The following is a 17417-nucleotide window of genomic DNA, read 5'->3' on the forward strand; positions in this document are numbered from 1 at the left end:
CATGATAGGAAACAGACACAGCATGCATGCGGACTCTCCGACACACTCTGTCTGTGTACCGCATTCAACACACTTGCTGTAACGTGTTTACGACAAGTGCCCTTACACAAATCCTCCTAAAATCTATTTGTAGGGTTCAAACACAACCCCCACAGAAACACATAACCAGAGCTACATCTGCTAAGCAACAGGATAACTTAGTAACAACGATGAATGGTGACCCTGTCCATACATAGTATATAAACGGGCACATTCCTCAGCCAACCATCTGCAGTGCAGCACACTTCAACTGCAGTAACTCCAAATGCAAATGTCACATGCATGTAAAACAAACAGACTTCTTAACACACTGTGATTCTAGTTACTGTGTTTATTGGCTTTGACGGACTACGTTCGGAGCGCGATATAATTTGCAAGGTGCTGTGTTACAGCTTCATGCGGTGCGTAGCGGAGACGCCGAGATCTTCAGTGCGTCTCAGTTTCAAAGACATCCAGACCCAAGGAAAATCAAAAGGCCTGCAGAGGCAGGTGAAGGATACCGAGATGTTTGGGAACCCGTGAATGGGCTGAGAAGCGAAGAAATGGTTGTTTACTGAAGAGGGTTTCATGAGGGGCCATCAATTAATGAGTGAAGCCGATGCGAGTTATTTTTCACGCGGGCAAAATCGTACAGTCATATATTAAACATGTTTATTTAGCAGACGAATTGTTGAAAGGGATATACACCTTTGAGAAAGCAGAGGCAGCCAGTCCCTGGAGTTGTTGGGGGTTAAGGGTCTGGCTCAAGAGCTCAGTAGTGAAATCACTCTACCGACCCCGGGATTTGAACAGGCAACCTTCTGATCAGGCGCCGCAGCCAAACCCCCTGAGTCTCCCAATGTATTCCGACATCTGCAGGCAGTGTACTGGCATTGCCTTAACACAGTCCACTTGTATTTTCACACAGTCCAGTCGACGGAAACCATTTCACCAGTATTGTGCCATCCGGCCCAGCTCTGGTCCGCCCTCCCACATCCGGCTCACCGTGCTGGATGATCCCGTGCTCCAGTAACCTGCGGCCCAGTTGTTCTGCCTCCGCCCTGTTGGCCGCCTCGCCCTCCTGCAGCAGCCAGTCTACGAAGTCGCAGCCTGCCAGCGAGCGCTCGAAGGTGGCCCCGTCCTCGTCGCGGCTCTGCAGCGGGCTGTGCTCCATGCCCATCAGCCTGCGGGGGGGGGGGGGGGGCAACGCGGCAGGGGAGGTGAGAAGCAATTAGCCTGCGGAGGCCCGATGCCGAACCTCAGGCCACTGATCATCAATCCTAGGTCTGCTCTTAATTAACGCCGCTCGCTCTGCCTCAGCTCTTAATTACTTTATTGCCGCAATTATCAGGATTATAACTCACCCTCCCTGACGTTTCTGATACACAGCGGCTAATTTAAAAGAAGATAAAAAGTGCATCTTGTACCAAATGCAGCTCTGGAGACACATGCGACGTCACCCTTGGCAAACGATTCCTCAGCGTCAGAGCGGGAGATTTACGGCCTCCGAGCCTCTTGGAAACTCACGGGCAGCATGAGCGAAGGAGCGAATTCACGGCAAGAACAGCTCCTGAAGCGAACAGCACCTCAGCACTCAGCTATTCCCTTCCTGAGGTCTTTCCACAAAACGCTGGATTGCTTGGCACCAGACTGACAGGTGTTGGATGCTGCGTCCCGCAGTAAATGAATCCAGGCAAACTGTAAGATGCGGGGAGGGTATGGAGATGTTGGAGGGAGCAGGGCCAGGGGACAAGCCCCTTTACTCGCCTGCAATCAGTCATCGAGGGCACAAATAAAGCCTTCATTTTGTGAAGGACTAAGAGACAAGGCCGATGGTCTGGTTCTCAAGCTTTTCCAGTTTGTTTTTCGGTTAGAATGCAAGCAGAACAGCTACTTTTCAATGGCTGTCCTGAAAAACGAGTTTTTCACATGAACCACCAGGAGTTCTCAGAAAGTAAAAACACGGACTCTGCCGGAGTCTGAGCACCCTGTAGGCCACAGGCGCAAGTAATGTTACTCTGTGCTTCGACAGAACTCTCCGTTACTAACGGCACCATTCCAGGTAATGTTTAAAGCCCATTTATGTACACTTGAGCAATCGCAGGGTTATTTCCTTCTCACTTTGATTCCATTCCACTTGTAACTTGTGGCTCTGGGCTATTTGGTCGGACCGAAAGGACTGTATTTGAACACCTCACATCACAGCCAGACAACAGGCCTAATTAGGTACTGTTTTAATGGATCTCTTTAATAAGTGAGTGGAGTGGAACTATGTGGAAGTTCTGCACCTCAGACAGGTGATGGTGGAAAGATCTGAATCAGGTATATTTGATGCGATCATAGCTGGGCCATACTACAGACTGAGCCTTCACAAGATGGCCTACGTCAACAGCGAGACTATAACTCCAGGGAGCCCCGGAGTATCGTTAGCGTTTATTGCTAGCTAACCCACGGGACAGGCACATCTCACGTGCCAGTCACGAGCGGGGAGAGACGCGCCAAAACACGGAGGACGCCAGCTCGCCCGCGAGGCGTCACATGACACTGTGTGACTAACAGCCAACTGGCGGATGGTAGCAGACGCCCTCCTGGCAGGTTAATGAAGCCATCGCCGCATGACAGTCCTTCGGAGATGACGTCACTGGGGCCAACATGCTAGGCAGCGTTAGCCGAGGTACAAACTATCCCCAGTCTAATGACAACAAAGATTCGCAACAAATTTCAGCTCATTAACTTAATGTATCCAGCGTGAAAAACACGATTATTCATTTTGGGTATGACTTACATTTTAACTGCCAAACTCTTTTCTGATTCAAAGCTGAAAGGTAACTTAGTAACACTGAGCCGTAAGCAATTATACTTGCTTTATGATACTGTATACTATATTTTAAGGATCTTATTTTTAGTTTAACTGGGAAGTTTAATGAACTGAGAATTGCCTGAGGAAAATAAAAGTTTGGCATTTACAGCCTTCGCAAAAACACAGCCTCCTTGCGGAGGGAATAATAGTAACGCACAGGATACACAAACTCTTTCATGTGTCCAGATAAAATCAGGCAGTTTGGGCTCCCCGGAGCGGGCCAGACACTGCATTCAGAGGCCTATTATTACCTATGAGTCACACACAGTGGAATGTAAATCGAGTAAGATACTCCCCCCCCCCCAAACCATACCGAAATCTGTGGAAACAATATTCATCAATCACAGTGCTGTGACTCTGCAACCTTTGCCTTACGGCTCAGTTATGGTTGAGCGGGAGAATCGGCGGGGGGCATGGTCACGGCGCCGTGGGTGACGGACTGGGGGCCGTTACCCAGGTCACATGGAGACACCGGACTAGGCGTTTAATCTGTCCTTCCAGGTTTCCGGAAGGTCATGACTGGTCCCGCCTGGCAGGGATCCTCTCACACCCCACCCCCCCGTCAAACAACGGGGAAGCGAAAACCCACACGTGACCCCTTCAAAAACGGTTGTGGCCGCGGCTGCTAGCCAAACACGGCGCTGGAAGATGGCCGTCTGCGGACGGGGGAGCTTCCTGTTACGCAAAGGCCTGCGGGGCTCGGCGCCGGGGGTCAAACTGTCACCTCTGTCACCACTGGCTGTCAGGGTGACACAGAGTGACACAACCTGTTGCGCTGATCAACGCACTCAACGGACAGGGTGCCAGTTTGCGATAAGACACAGCTACCAATATTAATACTACATCCAGTTATTATCATTACTGCTGTTACTGTTATTGTTAGAGTATTGTGTTACTGTACCCTTTTACTCTATATGGATATTTCACCCAAACCATTCTGTGTGTCGCTCAAAGGTAAAACAGCAATACTCCCAGGTACGTATCCTTAATTTTGTTCCTGTCGACAGCCCCCTAGCCGTTCTGATTGTTCACTCGCCATGTTGTTCCCATGGCGCCCACCTCCCAGTGGTCCAGCAGCACCTGCTGTTGCAGGCACACGTAGGATTCATGACAGAATGTACGAGTGGACTCCCGGGTTTCTATGGGAACAATTAGTCCTCTTAAGCTGTCCAAAAACAGCTCACGCCCATCGAACGCCGAGCACAGATCGGCATGTTTACCGAAACGCGACTGTTTACGAATGTCTCCGGCATGCTGGGATAAACAATCCGGGAGTCCAAAATGCTTCTGATTCTTAACTACCCTCATTAAAAGAGGTTTAAAAGGTACAACATCTGCAAGCAGGAAGATTCATTACCTGTTATTTTGTGATATTGATTTTATCATTAGTTTTCTTATCAAGTCAGCCTGCACGTTAAAACACTTTTAATTTACTCCAGTGTCATTTTAAAGATAAATTTGTACATACTTTTCGTAGAGCCTTTGTCCTCGCAGGAAAACCTTCGCATCGTTATCCAGGGGGAAGGTCCCGTCGTCTTTCCGGAAACGGTAGAAGAGCTTAATGTCCTTGAATTCTCTGTGCTCGTCGCAAACTGCAAGAAAGAGAGGCCGTCCATAGATGTAAGCGTGCATGTTTCTGGAACGCGGCTCGATAAATGCAGCCAAGGACCGGATCAGCTAATCTGACACTTGGCACCAACTTGCCGAAAGTAAACCAAGCAGGTCCTTACAGAGCGATGGTCTTTGCGAATGCCTGCCTATTTATTACGTATAAGATCACGTCTGAGTGTTGCCCTTCTGAATTTAGTTAAACTGTATTAATGGAAACAGGATGGGAAATTAAATGTGAACAAGTCTATTTCTTGAACATTCTAGCCTGCGAAACGTCAGTCTGTGACGTCGCCGCCAAGAGGCCCACCGTGATGGACGATGCTTTGATCCAGAAGCTTCTGCATGATCTTGATGGCCGTCTCACGGTCCGAGGCTTCCTTGTGATCTATTAGCCAATCGATCAGCTCCTTGGCCACGAAACAGTTGGGATAGGTTCTGAGGTGATGCCTCCGGTCTTTGATGACCTTTCCTTCATGGAGGCGGAGCCTGCATAGTGAGAGATGGCCACACTGAAAAAACAGAAATAAAAGTCTGCTTTTCAGCATCACATTACATATGATCAGTGAAACCGCTCTTGAAGACTCTCAGCTTTGTGTTTATTGCTATATCTATATATAAGCCCAGTAAAGAACATTAGAGATCTTAACTAAACCAGATGAGGTGCTGCTTGGAGGAAAAGCCAAAATGTCACAAAATCATCTATCCTTTATCCGTCAAATATAGAAGCACAATAAGACAATGAACAACTGTGGGGAAGCAACAGCTACAAACAGGCAAAGTCCATCTTAACCTCATTACCGGAACACTTTGAAGAAAAAAACCACCATCCAACTCACTCACGAGCAGCCAAAGGAGAATAAGGCCTATTTCAGTCATGCCTTTGTGTGTGTTCTTTACTTATGTAGCAGACGCTTTTATTCAAAGCAACGTTCATTTTTGAGGAAGGAGGGCCAGTCAATCCCTAGAGTTTAGTGTTAGGATTAGGGTTCTATTGGTTACTCATTATGTAAAGGTAACAAATCTGTATATAATATTTATTTTGCTACCAATACCCCCAATGCCCCTCAAAGTCATTCCATTAAATGATATTTGTCAAAAACCCCACACCCCATCAATACATGGGAGGGTCTCTCTTCCGAAATATGCCTCGCTCTGTGTTTCCGACAAAGGGTGTTACGCTCAAATTCTCGAGTAGTTCCTGAATGGCACGGAAATATGCTGCAGGACACAGCGCGGGGATTTCTGCCTCGAAGGACATTCCCTGGAGTCTCCGTTTACACCATGACGTGACGTTACTGCTGTCGCAGGAGCTCTGGAGGTGATGGACGTTTTCAAAGGGACCGATGAGGCGTGACTGATGTAACTTCAGGCTGGAAGTTGGCTAACTTTCAGGTACCTGCCCAGAGAGCATGGGAACCCTGTGATGGACTGGTATCGTTTACTGGGTGCCTAGGCTTTCCTGGGATACGCTCCAGGCCCACTATGACAGAACAGGATAATTAGTAATGAAAAATGGGTGGACGGATTAGCTACGACAAAATAATGACATATATGGGACACATATGTGACCAGAATCACTCATAATACATATGCAACCTGCTATGACCTTTGCAAAAACACACGAAATGCTGTCGAGAGTCAAATATATAATTATGACTTTTCCTATACTGAAGCCCAGAATTCCCAAGTGAAAATCCCGGCATGTACTCAACAGAAATCCCAAGACATCAATCTGGACATTCTGTAACTTAAGCCCGGAAGGGGAAAACCTATAAATCTACTATACTAGACGTATGTCATCTCCCACTATAATCAATGATATGTCTCACTAACCCACTTGCTCAAAAGGACTTCAAACTGCAAGACAAAGCAAAAGACGTTTCCATACTTCCAGCAGAACTGACAGAATGATTTAATTTGTTTTTGCTCTACTACTGTACGTTAGGGCGTCCGGTAAGGCTGCTTTTTTCAGCACGCCGATCCAAGATGACATCCCTAGTTATCCGTCGTAATGACACATTACCGAAACGCTTAACTTACGATAGCTTTTCTCCATTTGTTCCCAACACTTGCTATCATTCTGAAGGACTCTGAGTAACTTTCAGGCATAAAAAAATGTAATCTTCAGTTGCTTAGGCAATCCTTGCGCCGCTGGATGCACCAGGCAGGGTACCCTTGACCTTTGCCCCGTGATGTACACTTCAATCGCCGCTGACATTTCTTTTGACGTAAACCAATAAATACACATCAGTTTTGAGCACCTTGTTTCGTTTTCATAGAAAAGTACCATTTGGAGGCATCTTGAAAACAGCACATTAAACATGAACTTGAATAGGAAGCCCCACTTGGGAACTTCATTCATTCTCCGAAACTGCTTAGGTTATTTAGGGGGGCGGAGCCTATCACAGAGGCTACAGGCGCAACGCAGGGAACAACCCAGGATGGGGCACCAGCCCATCGCAGGGCACAGTCACACACCATGCACTCACACATGCACACCTACGGGCATTTTAACAAGTCCAATTAGCTTCAGCATGTTTTTGGACTGTGGGGGGGGAAACCGAAGTACCTGGAAGAAGCCCCACAACAACATGCGGAGAACATGCAAACTCCACACACGTGGAATCCTAGCAGAGACTTCAACCCAAGTCCCAGAGGTGCGACTCAGCAGTGCTGACCATCGTGTCACCCTCCTGGGAACCAGTCTTCATTATTTAATTAAGCAGTAATTTCATTCATACCTTCCACATTTCAGGGATCTCATTCAATCTAATTCTATCATTCCAAGCATTAAATGCTGCTGTTTGTTTTCAGGACTTGACTGTCACACCAATCAGTAAATCCAGCAAAAAAAATATGTCTGTGTGTACTCACAGTCTACTGTGTACAGATTACTTTTCACACAGTTGGATGTCTTACTGGAGATTTGTATTAAGATCCATCCTCAAAATTATCTCCTGGGAACCAGGAACCTATCCCTTAGAAAACTGTGCTGCAAGCACTACGCAGATCCTGCCAGAACAACCAGGGCAAAGTCAAGGCATACCATTTACAGCTTTATCTGTCTCAAAGCTACATTTTTACCAAGCCAGTTAACTGGAAAAGCAGAACACCACGTGAACCTTTCATACAATAAGCCAGCGAGATGTTCCCACAATTTACAAAATCATCCTTAATTTTGCTTGGAGTAGGGAGCACATTGCATAGAATCAGCTATCTGGGTATGCAGTCGGAATCTCTAAAGAGTTACTACATTTTAAATAGTTTATTTGAGTAAGATATTTGTGTGAATCAAGATTGCTTATTTTTTCATTCTCTTGTATAAAAATGCACAAAAAGTATAAAATATGTATAAAAGCCGAAACATATCTTGAAGGCCAAAATCTAAGAATCTCAAAACAAATCATAAAAATATTTTTTCTGATATAATTTGTGATTTTAATGTTCAAGATGGTAGGACAGTAAGGCAAGAATCACTATAAATGAGTTGCTGTCATTCATGGCCCAGAATGTTTGTGGTCTGCGGAAGGTTCCATCTCCTGCTGCTAACCGGCGATAAATATAAGTGTTCATCTCTATTTGCGTTGAATGACCCTTCTCAGGCATCTGGACAACAGAAGACCAAGGCCAAACCTGGCCGCTTCCCTCTGAAGGATGTGGCATTCCTTAATCCTGGACCCATTCTGCTTGTGAGTTTTCGCTCTCCGGGGACATCTCTCCCATGTTCATTGTGAACGTTTGGCCAGCGTGAAATGTCCACCCCAAAACACCTCAAAATACCAAAAGCAGAATTATCTCTCACCTCAATATCTCCTTAACCAGCTAGTAATCTCAACAAGCCAATTATTTACTTTGCCGCTTCCATGAGGGTCTTTAAGGGTGCAGGGGTTTCTAAGGGAATGGTCTATTGCACAACTCCCTACATAATGTCACTTTAAAACCCTGTTATTTCGACCAACAAATTCCATTCCTCACATTCACTTTTGATAAAGGCGGGACTTCATATCGACATATTGGCTGAAATAGCCAAACTTTTGCCTTTACAAAATTCGAACAGTATCCAAACTGGGAAAAACATGCTCTAAAAACAGAGAGAGACCATAACGGTGGAAAGTGCCCTTTCAGCAGGGCCGTACACTAATGCACCCTTGTCATTTAGACTTTACCAAATATTCAGTCTCCGAAGTGACTTAGAAACAGTGGTTTCTTTATAAAACGTTATGCCTGCATGTTTGTTAAAGAGTGCTGAGCTTCATAACTTTACTCAGGAGATTACCAAAATCGCACCTATCAATGTATTTCTTAGCAATATAAGAAAAGGCTTTAAATCCCATTTTACTCTGTGCTGGGAGCTGTGGACCAGCTTACCACGTTTCCCATTAGGTAAAAATGGCGGCATTAATGATTTTTTTACTTCATTACTACAAAGTCTGCAGGTTTTTTTTTTTTAAAGGGTAATTTAGTACTGTGTGCCACACTTAATTTGACTTTCGTTGCTAGTCTGCAAAATTCTATATTTTTTTGTTTTATGTCTTATTAGAATAAAGCACTGGAGATTTCTCAGGTCCTCACAACAACAGAAGGTGAAACGATGATTAATCACCTTATACTGTGACCAGAGAGTTGCAGGAAGAATGTCTGAATGGCTTAAAGTTAAATATTCATTCATTCATTTCCATACCCTGTTTCGTATGGAAGGTTATGGAGCCCTAGCCGATTCCGGAAGACACAGGTGACAGGCAGGGAATAACCCAGGATGGGGTGCCAAACCCCTCATAGTCAGGTAAATATACTGCCGCAAAACTGAGAAAATGTCAAACCCACTCTGTGACCTTTCAAGCAATTAAATAAGGCAAAAAAGTAGTGTTTACACCATGGAGAACGTATGTAATATGTGCCCAATAACGTCCAGGCAAAAAAAAAAACAGGTGAATTTGTGTCACATTACACCTGATAAATATTCAAAAATGATCCACCATAGTTTCCAAATTTACATTTTCAGTAAGAGTCAAATTTGCATTATTTATTAAGGGCACGATATTGATGACTCCTGGCTTGCAGTTTGCGAGCATATAAATAAACAAAAAAGACGTGTGTCTTCAAACATAACACTACGATAAATCCTCAGGTTCCACTGTAAACATCAATGATGAACTCGCAGTAAAAACTGCGGCAATTTACGGCAAAAACAAAAAAACTCTATGTAAATACAGCACTATACAGTATAGGCTTTAACTGATTAGTTAAAATACTGCCGTAACATGCAGAGACATTTTATATGTAATCTCCCTGGTTAGAGGAACTCTTATTGAAAAATGGTGACATATAAAGACAAAGAACCACTGCCACCTTACCCTATGTGCAGAACCTGTTTGAGAAAGGGGTGCAAATACGTATCGGTATTACTGAAATAATTCCCTATGTCATACTGGAATGGGAGGCGCCCTTTTATTTTAAATGTGCTTTTTATGGCACCGCGATAAACAATAGCCAAGGACAACTATCTTGCAATAAGCAGGGATTATTTTTGCAAACCCTCCCACTAAACAACACACTCTTTTAACTATTTTTGAAATATGAACACGGTTGTCAGTATTTTACTAATGCATTTTACTAATGTTTTGGGTTTTTTTTTTAATAAGAGTCCTGGTGTAAGTACAGAGAGAGCAGCAGTGAGGAAACGCACACGCCTGCCTTTGTGGAGCACGCCGCGCTGGTACAGTAACCCACAGGCTGCAAATCATCTCATACCTCAATTGTTCCCCAGTAATGAGAACTTCAGCCATGCGCTCCAATTCGGAAACCTTCTTCTGCATGCTGCTCCCGATCCCGTCCATGTCGCCGCGCCTCTTTAACTGGAAACAAACCGCATGCGTGTGAATGCCCGAAGTACTAACTGTACTTCACATATACATGTTGTACCTGATTGCAAGTATGACATCGCTCCCCACCCTCCCCGGCACTGACAGCAAAAACAATAAGTCGAGATTTACCGGGACCGATATCCAGCTGACCGATCTGTGCACAATGAAAACACCAAGTCTAATTGATTCCTATAGGGTTTAAGTAAATCCTGCAGTAACTGCATGCGAGATCAGTCCCAAATTCGTACATGCATTGTGCGGCTCTACTTGGCCGTAGTTCGTCACTCATCCGAGGATCTGCCGTACGGACACGTACATCCTCTTTACGGTAGGTGCTGCGTTTATAAAGTCTTCAAATAAACGACTCGACATTGACCAAAACTCCAAAAACGGAACTTGCCAGTTATCTACTTAAGAAAGAGAGCATATATACATATCTCAATAAAGTTTAACAGCCATATGCGTCCGATTAAGGTAGCAATCCACTTAGTCAGTCTACTCTTTCGATCGCATTAAAAAATATTTAGCAAAATTGTATAAATTAAAAGTTTAGAAAGGAATAGTCATCATAACCGAGGAGTATCCCTTCCTTTCTATCTTGGAATCCCGAACAATGATTAGAACAAGCGGTCTATGTGCTACTAGACAGTGTGAATGAAGCACGATGTAATGCAGACGTATTTACATGAAAGTTGTTAGCGATTCTCGCAGGCATGCAATCGGACGAGCGGACCCCCAGGCTCCCAGCTACATGTTTACTGCCCGGCCCAGCATAGCACGCCGTTAAAGGTCTGAACAGCGCCAGCCCTGTGGTCCCCGTCACCGGGGGGAGTTGGCCAGCAAGGCGTGGCATATGTAGATATTTTTCCTCTCTGAAAAGTGTCCTTCGGAAGGAGCGTCGCGAATGTATGTATTGATGGCGAAGGGAAGGTCATTTCTTAAGGACTTGTATAGAAGGAGCGGCCGGCATGAAACAATTTGCATGATGCCACCAGGAACTCATTACACGTATTGTAGTACATATTTCTATATCAGCTTATTTATGTTTATAATCAACAGGCAAAACTTCATTAAACTGTTGTTATTCGATTTAGAATTGATAACGTTTATAATTGAGAAATTAAAAATTAAAGGTTAAATTTTTAAGGAAAAGCATTTCAACAAATATTTCTGTTTTAAAACTGAATTTGGGAACTAAAGAGATCATAAGAAATTAAAAAGCATTTTATGATCAGTGGCGGTGGTCTGTCCCCAACTTGGCTTCAGAGTATCTGGATAAATCGCCAGCAGGACCAGCCAAATCCACACAACTTCACAAAAGCTAAGCAATCTCGGGATAACAGTTTCTTTGGAGCAATTTGAAAGCCGGGTTCCGTATAAATAAGGACAGGCTTTGTTATAATTCAGACTGCTCACGTATGGTCTGAAACGTCCGCTCTCTTTGCACGAGTTTGCAGCTTAAACTGAGCAGCATCTGGGGAATCTCTTTGATTGAGTTGTGGTGCAAATAACACCAAATATCCCGCCACTGAGCTATTACGGTTAAGATTTGATTACATCCACTTGTTTTTGTGTTTATTGATAAGAAATTTACACTCATGTACAGAAATTGTGCCTATGTATGCATGTTTAACTGAAAGAGTCTATTTTGTAAAAACTTCAACTTGAGCTGCAAGCATGCAACACAGCTCAGTTTTTATATTCCAGTAGAACAATATCTAAATGCCATGTATTTTGTGAGTTTTTCGTGTTATTTTTGGGCCACAGTCAGGAATGAAAACATTGCCATTGAAACTGCAGAAGACCGTGAATTTCTGAATGTTAGATATTTTCCATTATATTAAGATATTCGTGTAAAAGTTACATAATCGATATTGTTTGGTTTATTATATTCCGTTTCTGATACGGAGACTCTGTATCCACATTAAATAACAAATGTCCTACTTTCCAGTGAGATCACATATGGAAAATTTCTTGATTCGTCCGTACGCCTGCAACGTATGAAGAAACCGCTTTTAGCATAGTAACAGAATTCTCCAACGAAAGTTGCGTAATGGTCGTAACAGAACAACCATGTGAAAAAGCGTCTCATAGGGCTGAGATATGGTTATATGATTGGCTCTGGAGAATGTCAATTATATCTGACAGCCAATGGTTATGTGCTTCCGGAAAATATTGCGGGAATGTTAAAGAAGGGAACTTGTTTATGAATTTTCGTGCGGAGCTTGTAGTTGAATTTGGTTGTAAGGTAATAGCTGAAAATGAGAACGATAGAAGAAGTTCAGGCTACACTTCAAATAGCTAAACTGAAAGAGGAGGATTTCCATCCTACAGTTCATTGCTTGTCATTTGGGGAACACGTATCCTCTGGCGATTACTGTCTTATGGAGCTTGATGAAACTTTATGCAAGCATATAGAGGCTGGCAAGAGGTAAATATATAGCGACGTTTTGTCTGTCTATAAAGCTGCGTTTTTGCTTAACAGAAATTATGTTTCTTTATCACTATCCAGTCGATGTGAAGTTACTTTAGACGTTGTCTCTTGTAATTAGGATTTCTACCCGTCCCTTTTAATACTTGACCCTCCTGTATAATACAGGACGCAGCAGTTAATTTTCCAATACGGGACAATCCCGTATAAAAAATGACAGGTGGCAACCCTGCTGGTAATATGTGCAAGAGTAAGGCGAGCTGGCGAGTAATAACATTTAATGCAATTTATGCCAATGCAAACTGAAATGGATAGTATTAATGCACGTCAAAAAATGGCACGTACACAAATCAGACTAAAAGTATTTTTATGTGTAAACGCCATGATAGCGGGCAGCTCAGCTTCCACTGTGTGATTTCTCGGTATGAATCTGGAAAAGCCATTATTAAAGCACAGGACCCACCTCACTTACTTCACCATTTTATTTGACGGCTTTGTTGTCACTTATGAGGGGTGTCTAAGAGGCATGTCTGTTACTTTATAACAGAGAATAAAGTTTTCTTGCATCTTTTTGTCTTCCCTTCCCAGCCTCACTATTAGGGGAGATAAAGACGAGCATGCAATTCTGTGCAGCGAAGACAAGACGTATGACCTGAAAATAGCAGATACTTCCAACCTGCTTCTCTTTATACCAGGCTGTGAAACTCCAGATCAGTTCCCCAGAGAGCAGTCTGCTCCCAGCCTCGTTCATGCACAAGTATTTTCATTTTATTTATCTTTTTCATCCATTACTTATTATGACTACACCAAATAAATAATGCAATAAGTGTGAAAGACCAGGCAAGGAGCTCGGACATTGGCAGCGATTTCTTTTTCATCAATGTGTTCATCGGGTGGTTAGAAATTAAATGTTTTGCCGATCGATCTCTTCCAGGTTTGGGGTTTTTCCAATAACTACTGGGAGCTGAGGAGGCAGCATCCCAGGCTGAAAAAGCTGAAGAAGCTGCTGATGGAGAAGCCTTATGCTGGCCTGCTGGCTGGAGTGGAGGAGGGATCGGATGGGAATACCCCGAGGGTAGGAGGAAAACATCTCGGAGACACGCGTGTGTGTATGGGAGTGTTTTATTGTGTGAAGTATAGAGGATGGGAGCCCTAGTGTTTGTGATTACTGTCACAGCACTGCCCTGCCTCCTGCGCTTAGTGTCCTATTCAGGGAACCCCAGAGGCAAGGCAGGGAACAACCCAGGATGGGGCACCCACCCATCACAGGGCACACTCACACACTCACACACTCACACACCATTCACTCAAAAGGGGGGAGGGGGGGCAGAGGAAATCCTATGACAACATGGAAACTCCACACACAGAACCATGGCAGAGGTTCAAACCCTAGTCCCAGCAGTGTCAGATAACAGTGCTAACCACTGTGCCACCATACTGCCCCTATCTGTCTTTCTGAGTAAACCATCCGGATGGCCTTTCTAACATCTACATAGTGTTTTTGACATTATTATTTATTAATAATCATTTTCCTCATCATGAGTATGAAATTTCTCTGGAAGATTTCCTAACGAAACACATACTTGACCTTATGCGCTGATTATTCAGCCATGTAATATAACTGATAACATTTTTTCTCTTGGTGGTAGTACACTATGGAGGACCTGCTGGATAGAATTCAAGCCAGTGAGAAGGAAATTGTCAGCCAGCTTCAGAATATACATGCCTGCGAAATTGAGGGTAAGTTGGGTGTGGGGCAGGGCGCGTCATGTCAGAGAGTGTTTTAAGCTAAGGTGCACACCGCTGCGCAATGAGTGTGTTTCACCGTGGATGAGCGGGCTGTGGGGCGGTCTGCAAAAGTGACAAAGCAGGACGTGTACTTCAGCTGTGGCAGAAATTCACCCATCCACATTCCACTGGTCGTCCAAGCAGGCTACTGGAGGATTCTGGACTTTGACTACGAGATGAAACTGCTCGGTCACGTGGCCCAGCTGGTGGACTCTGAGTCGTGGTCTTTCAGCAAAGTTCCTCTGACTGTAAGCTTGCAGGAACTTGGGCCCCTTGAACCAAAGTGAGTATGTTGTAATGGTGGAAGGTTTTCTCAGGAATAAATATTACACTTCTGGGGGAAAGAGCGCAGGGCAATAACTCTCTCTTAGATGCTGCAGTATGGAGATGTGTAATATGTTGTGTGTTTTTTACAGAGAGATGATAGAACACTGCTTAAATTGCTATGGGAGGCGCTACACTGATGAAGGTATGGACAGACTGAAGCTGAAATGTTTGGGTTAAAGTATGATCTACAGGATGTAAGTGTCCTGATTTTCTTTAATCTCACTGCCTGCTTGGTTCTTTTTAGACGGGGATAGTTTGTTCCTTCTGCTTTTTTTTTTTTATTCTGCTTTAACATTTCGATGTTCAGCCTTGTTACGTAAATGCAGTTTCACATCCTCACATGGTTGAGGCGAATTATACTGGCCAAGAGGTGCATTTGGTCGCAGCTTTTTTGTGACGGTGCACCTTTTTAGCTGTCATACTCAAATTTTTAAACTTTTTAAAATAAGCCATTTACGGTGTTTTTTCAGGACTCGGACTTAACCTGTGAATACTAAGTGTTTTGATTTTGCATTGTTGGACAATCACAAGAATATGGGGTTCCATCCATCCATCCATTTTCCAAACCGCTTCAGAGTCTATCCCGGAAGCAATGGGCACGAGGCAGGGAACAACCCAGGATGGGGGGCCAGCCCATCGCAGGGCACACTCACACATAATTGCCGCACACTTGCACTCCTACCGGCAATTTAGCAACTCCAATTAGCCTCAGCATGTTTTTGGACTGTGGGGGGAAACCGGAGTACCCAGAGGAAACCCCACGACGACATGGGGAGAACATGCAAACTCCACACACATGTAACCCAGGCGGAGACTCGCAGAGGCTCCCAGAGGTGTGAGGCAACAGTGCTAACCACTGCACCACCATGCTGCCCCCTATGGGGTTCCATTACTGTTGAAAAGTCTGGTGAGAAGAATTGACAGGGCGTATCACAGAACATTATTTTAACTGGGCTGATACTGATTTAAGTGGAATTGTCTTGATTGAGTTGGGTTTTAAATTTAGAAGCCTATTTAATTTTCAGTAATATGCCATCAACCCAAGTTATTCTGAAGTTGTGTTATTACTGCTGTTGCCCCTTATGACGCTGATTAGCTTTAGCGATGTAACATGTTTAACCGTCTGATTTAACCTTAAGTTTGAGTGTTGGACAACTTGTGCATTTCAGACCCCACAGACGGAGAGGTGTATTTCGCGTTGGACGAAGACAAGGTGTGCCGGGCCATGGCACAGATGCTCCTGCAGAATGCCGTTAGGTTCAACCTGGCCGAGTTCCTGGAGGTGTGGCAGCAGAGCGTGCCCGAGGGCATGACTACCAGGCTGGACCAGCTCAGGGTAAGAAGTCTGCCTTGTCGGGATATGGTTAGCCTTTGATTGGCCATGTGAGTCATCACTGCTGCCCGTTTGGCTAAACACGAGCTTGAGTCAAAGATAACCTCCGGGGATATCGGGGAGAAGCGTCTACCGTGTGATTCTGCCCATCAGAGTGTAGCTCTCGTGGACCGCAGTTCCAGACCTGAGACCATCTCCCTGCTGAGAGTGGAGGACTTGCCAGGGGACACTTTAGAGCGTTTCAGCTGTCTCTTCAGCATGAGAGAGAAGTGGACTGAGGAAGACATTGTTCCCTACATACAGTTAGTGACATCCTTCATCCATGTGGCATTGGCTTCTAACATGGCAGCTTTTCTGTCAGTACCTCTAACCATAATAATGCATCCTCATTCCTCTGTTTACCTCCGATCTCTCTCTTGTCTGTATCTTTCCGAAAGGGATCTCTGTGGTGAAAAGCAGACTACTGGAGCACTTCTCACCAAGTACGCACGCTCGTCCATGCAGAACGGGAGAAAGGTGTACAATTCGAGACGGCCCGTGGCTACTTGAACCTCTCGTCCCTTTTGTTCTCTTTGTAAATAAAATGTTTACTGCTTTGAAAATGTTTGTCATTAATTGTTGCTTTTAAATGTTAGCAGAATCTACTTTTCAAAAAAAAAAATCGGTCTGACATTCTTTGTAAGAGTTTGTAAAGTAGCCGGCTGGTTGTGATGTATTTATAAAGATTTGTCGCTTTATTCAACGGTGAAATGAAACTGAATGAGAAGATTAAGAATGCTTAATTAAGAATGAATAAATCGCTTCGTTCTGGTCAAGATAAAAAACATTCATCTTTCGTTAGGAATATACAAACCATATGTATTCTTCATGACATCTCTTGAACAAGTGTACTAAAGTCACATTTTATAATCCTAATCAGCTGTCATCATATAAGCAGCAGAAGATTGACTCCAGGCTTTAAAAAGTGAATTAAATCAATTTCCTGAACTTCCCTTTTGCTGTTCTAAATATTATGTTAACCAAAATAGATCCATCTTCAGATCCAGTCTTGTGTTTAAGTTGTCGACCTCGGGTCTGCTGTTTGTCACTCGAACGTGGTTTTGGACAAAATTGTCTGCAAAATAACTAAATGTAGATTTTGGCATTTCGGTCTGCGGTTCTTCAATGCTTAAAGAGGCAACGCTT

At 44.1% G+C, this 17417-nt stretch overlaps 2 protein-coding genes across 4 annotated transcripts in view; one reads left to right on the forward strand and one right to left on the reverse strand.

Annotated features, from left to right (window-relative positions):
• The window catches only part of deptor (DEP domain containing MTOR-interacting protein), a 34764-nt gene extending 23510 nt beyond the window's left edge, over positions 1-11254 (reverse strand). Inside the window, exons 1-5 of the mRNA XM_049026419.1 lie at positions 11039-11254; positions 10241-10344; positions 4797-4975; positions 4347-4470; positions 1024-1202 (exon numbers count right to left, since the gene is read on the reverse strand). Of these exons, the coding sequence (XP_048882376.1) occupies positions 1024-1202; positions 4347-4470; positions 4797-4975; positions 10241-10344; positions 11039-11206 (754 nt within the window). The 5' untranslated portion in view covers positions 11207-11254. The remainder of the gene's footprint in view (positions 1-1023; positions 1203-4346; positions 4471-4796; positions 4976-10240; positions 10345-11038) is intronic.
• Positions 10544-16834, forward strand: dscc1 (DNA replication and sister chromatid cohesion 1). Of its 3 annotated transcripts, none has more exons than XM_049026422.1 (9): positions 10544-10681; positions 13373-13541; positions 13719-13859; positions 14434-14524; positions 14714-14855; positions 14989-15041; positions 16078-16235; positions 16386-16534; positions 16670-16834. In XM_049026422.1, exons 1-9 carry the CDS (start codon positions 10602-10604, stop codon positions 16779-16781), a joined length of 1095 nt encoding a protein of 364 aa, XP_048882379.1. In that variant the 5' UTR covers positions 10544-10601; the 3' UTR covers positions 16782-16834. The 3 variants fall into 3 exon arrangements, with proteins under 3 accessions (XP_048882379.1, XP_048882377.1, XP_048882378.1); XM_049026420.1 differs by lacking the exon at positions 10544-10681 and adding an exon at positions 11833-12784; XM_049026421.1 differs by lacking the exon at positions 10544-10681 and adding an exon at positions 11833-12784 and having other exon boundaries at positions 14717-14855.
• The last annotated feature ends 583 nt before the right edge of the window (positions 16835-17417 follow it).

This window comes from Brienomyrus brachyistius, chromosome 9, assembly GCF_023856365.1.
Source record: "Brienomyrus brachyistius isolate T26 chromosome 9, BBRACH_0.4, whole genome shotgun sequence".
NCBI classification, from domain to species: domain Eukaryota; kingdom Metazoa; phylum Chordata; class Actinopteri; order Osteoglossiformes; family Mormyridae; genus Brienomyrus; species Brienomyrus brachyistius.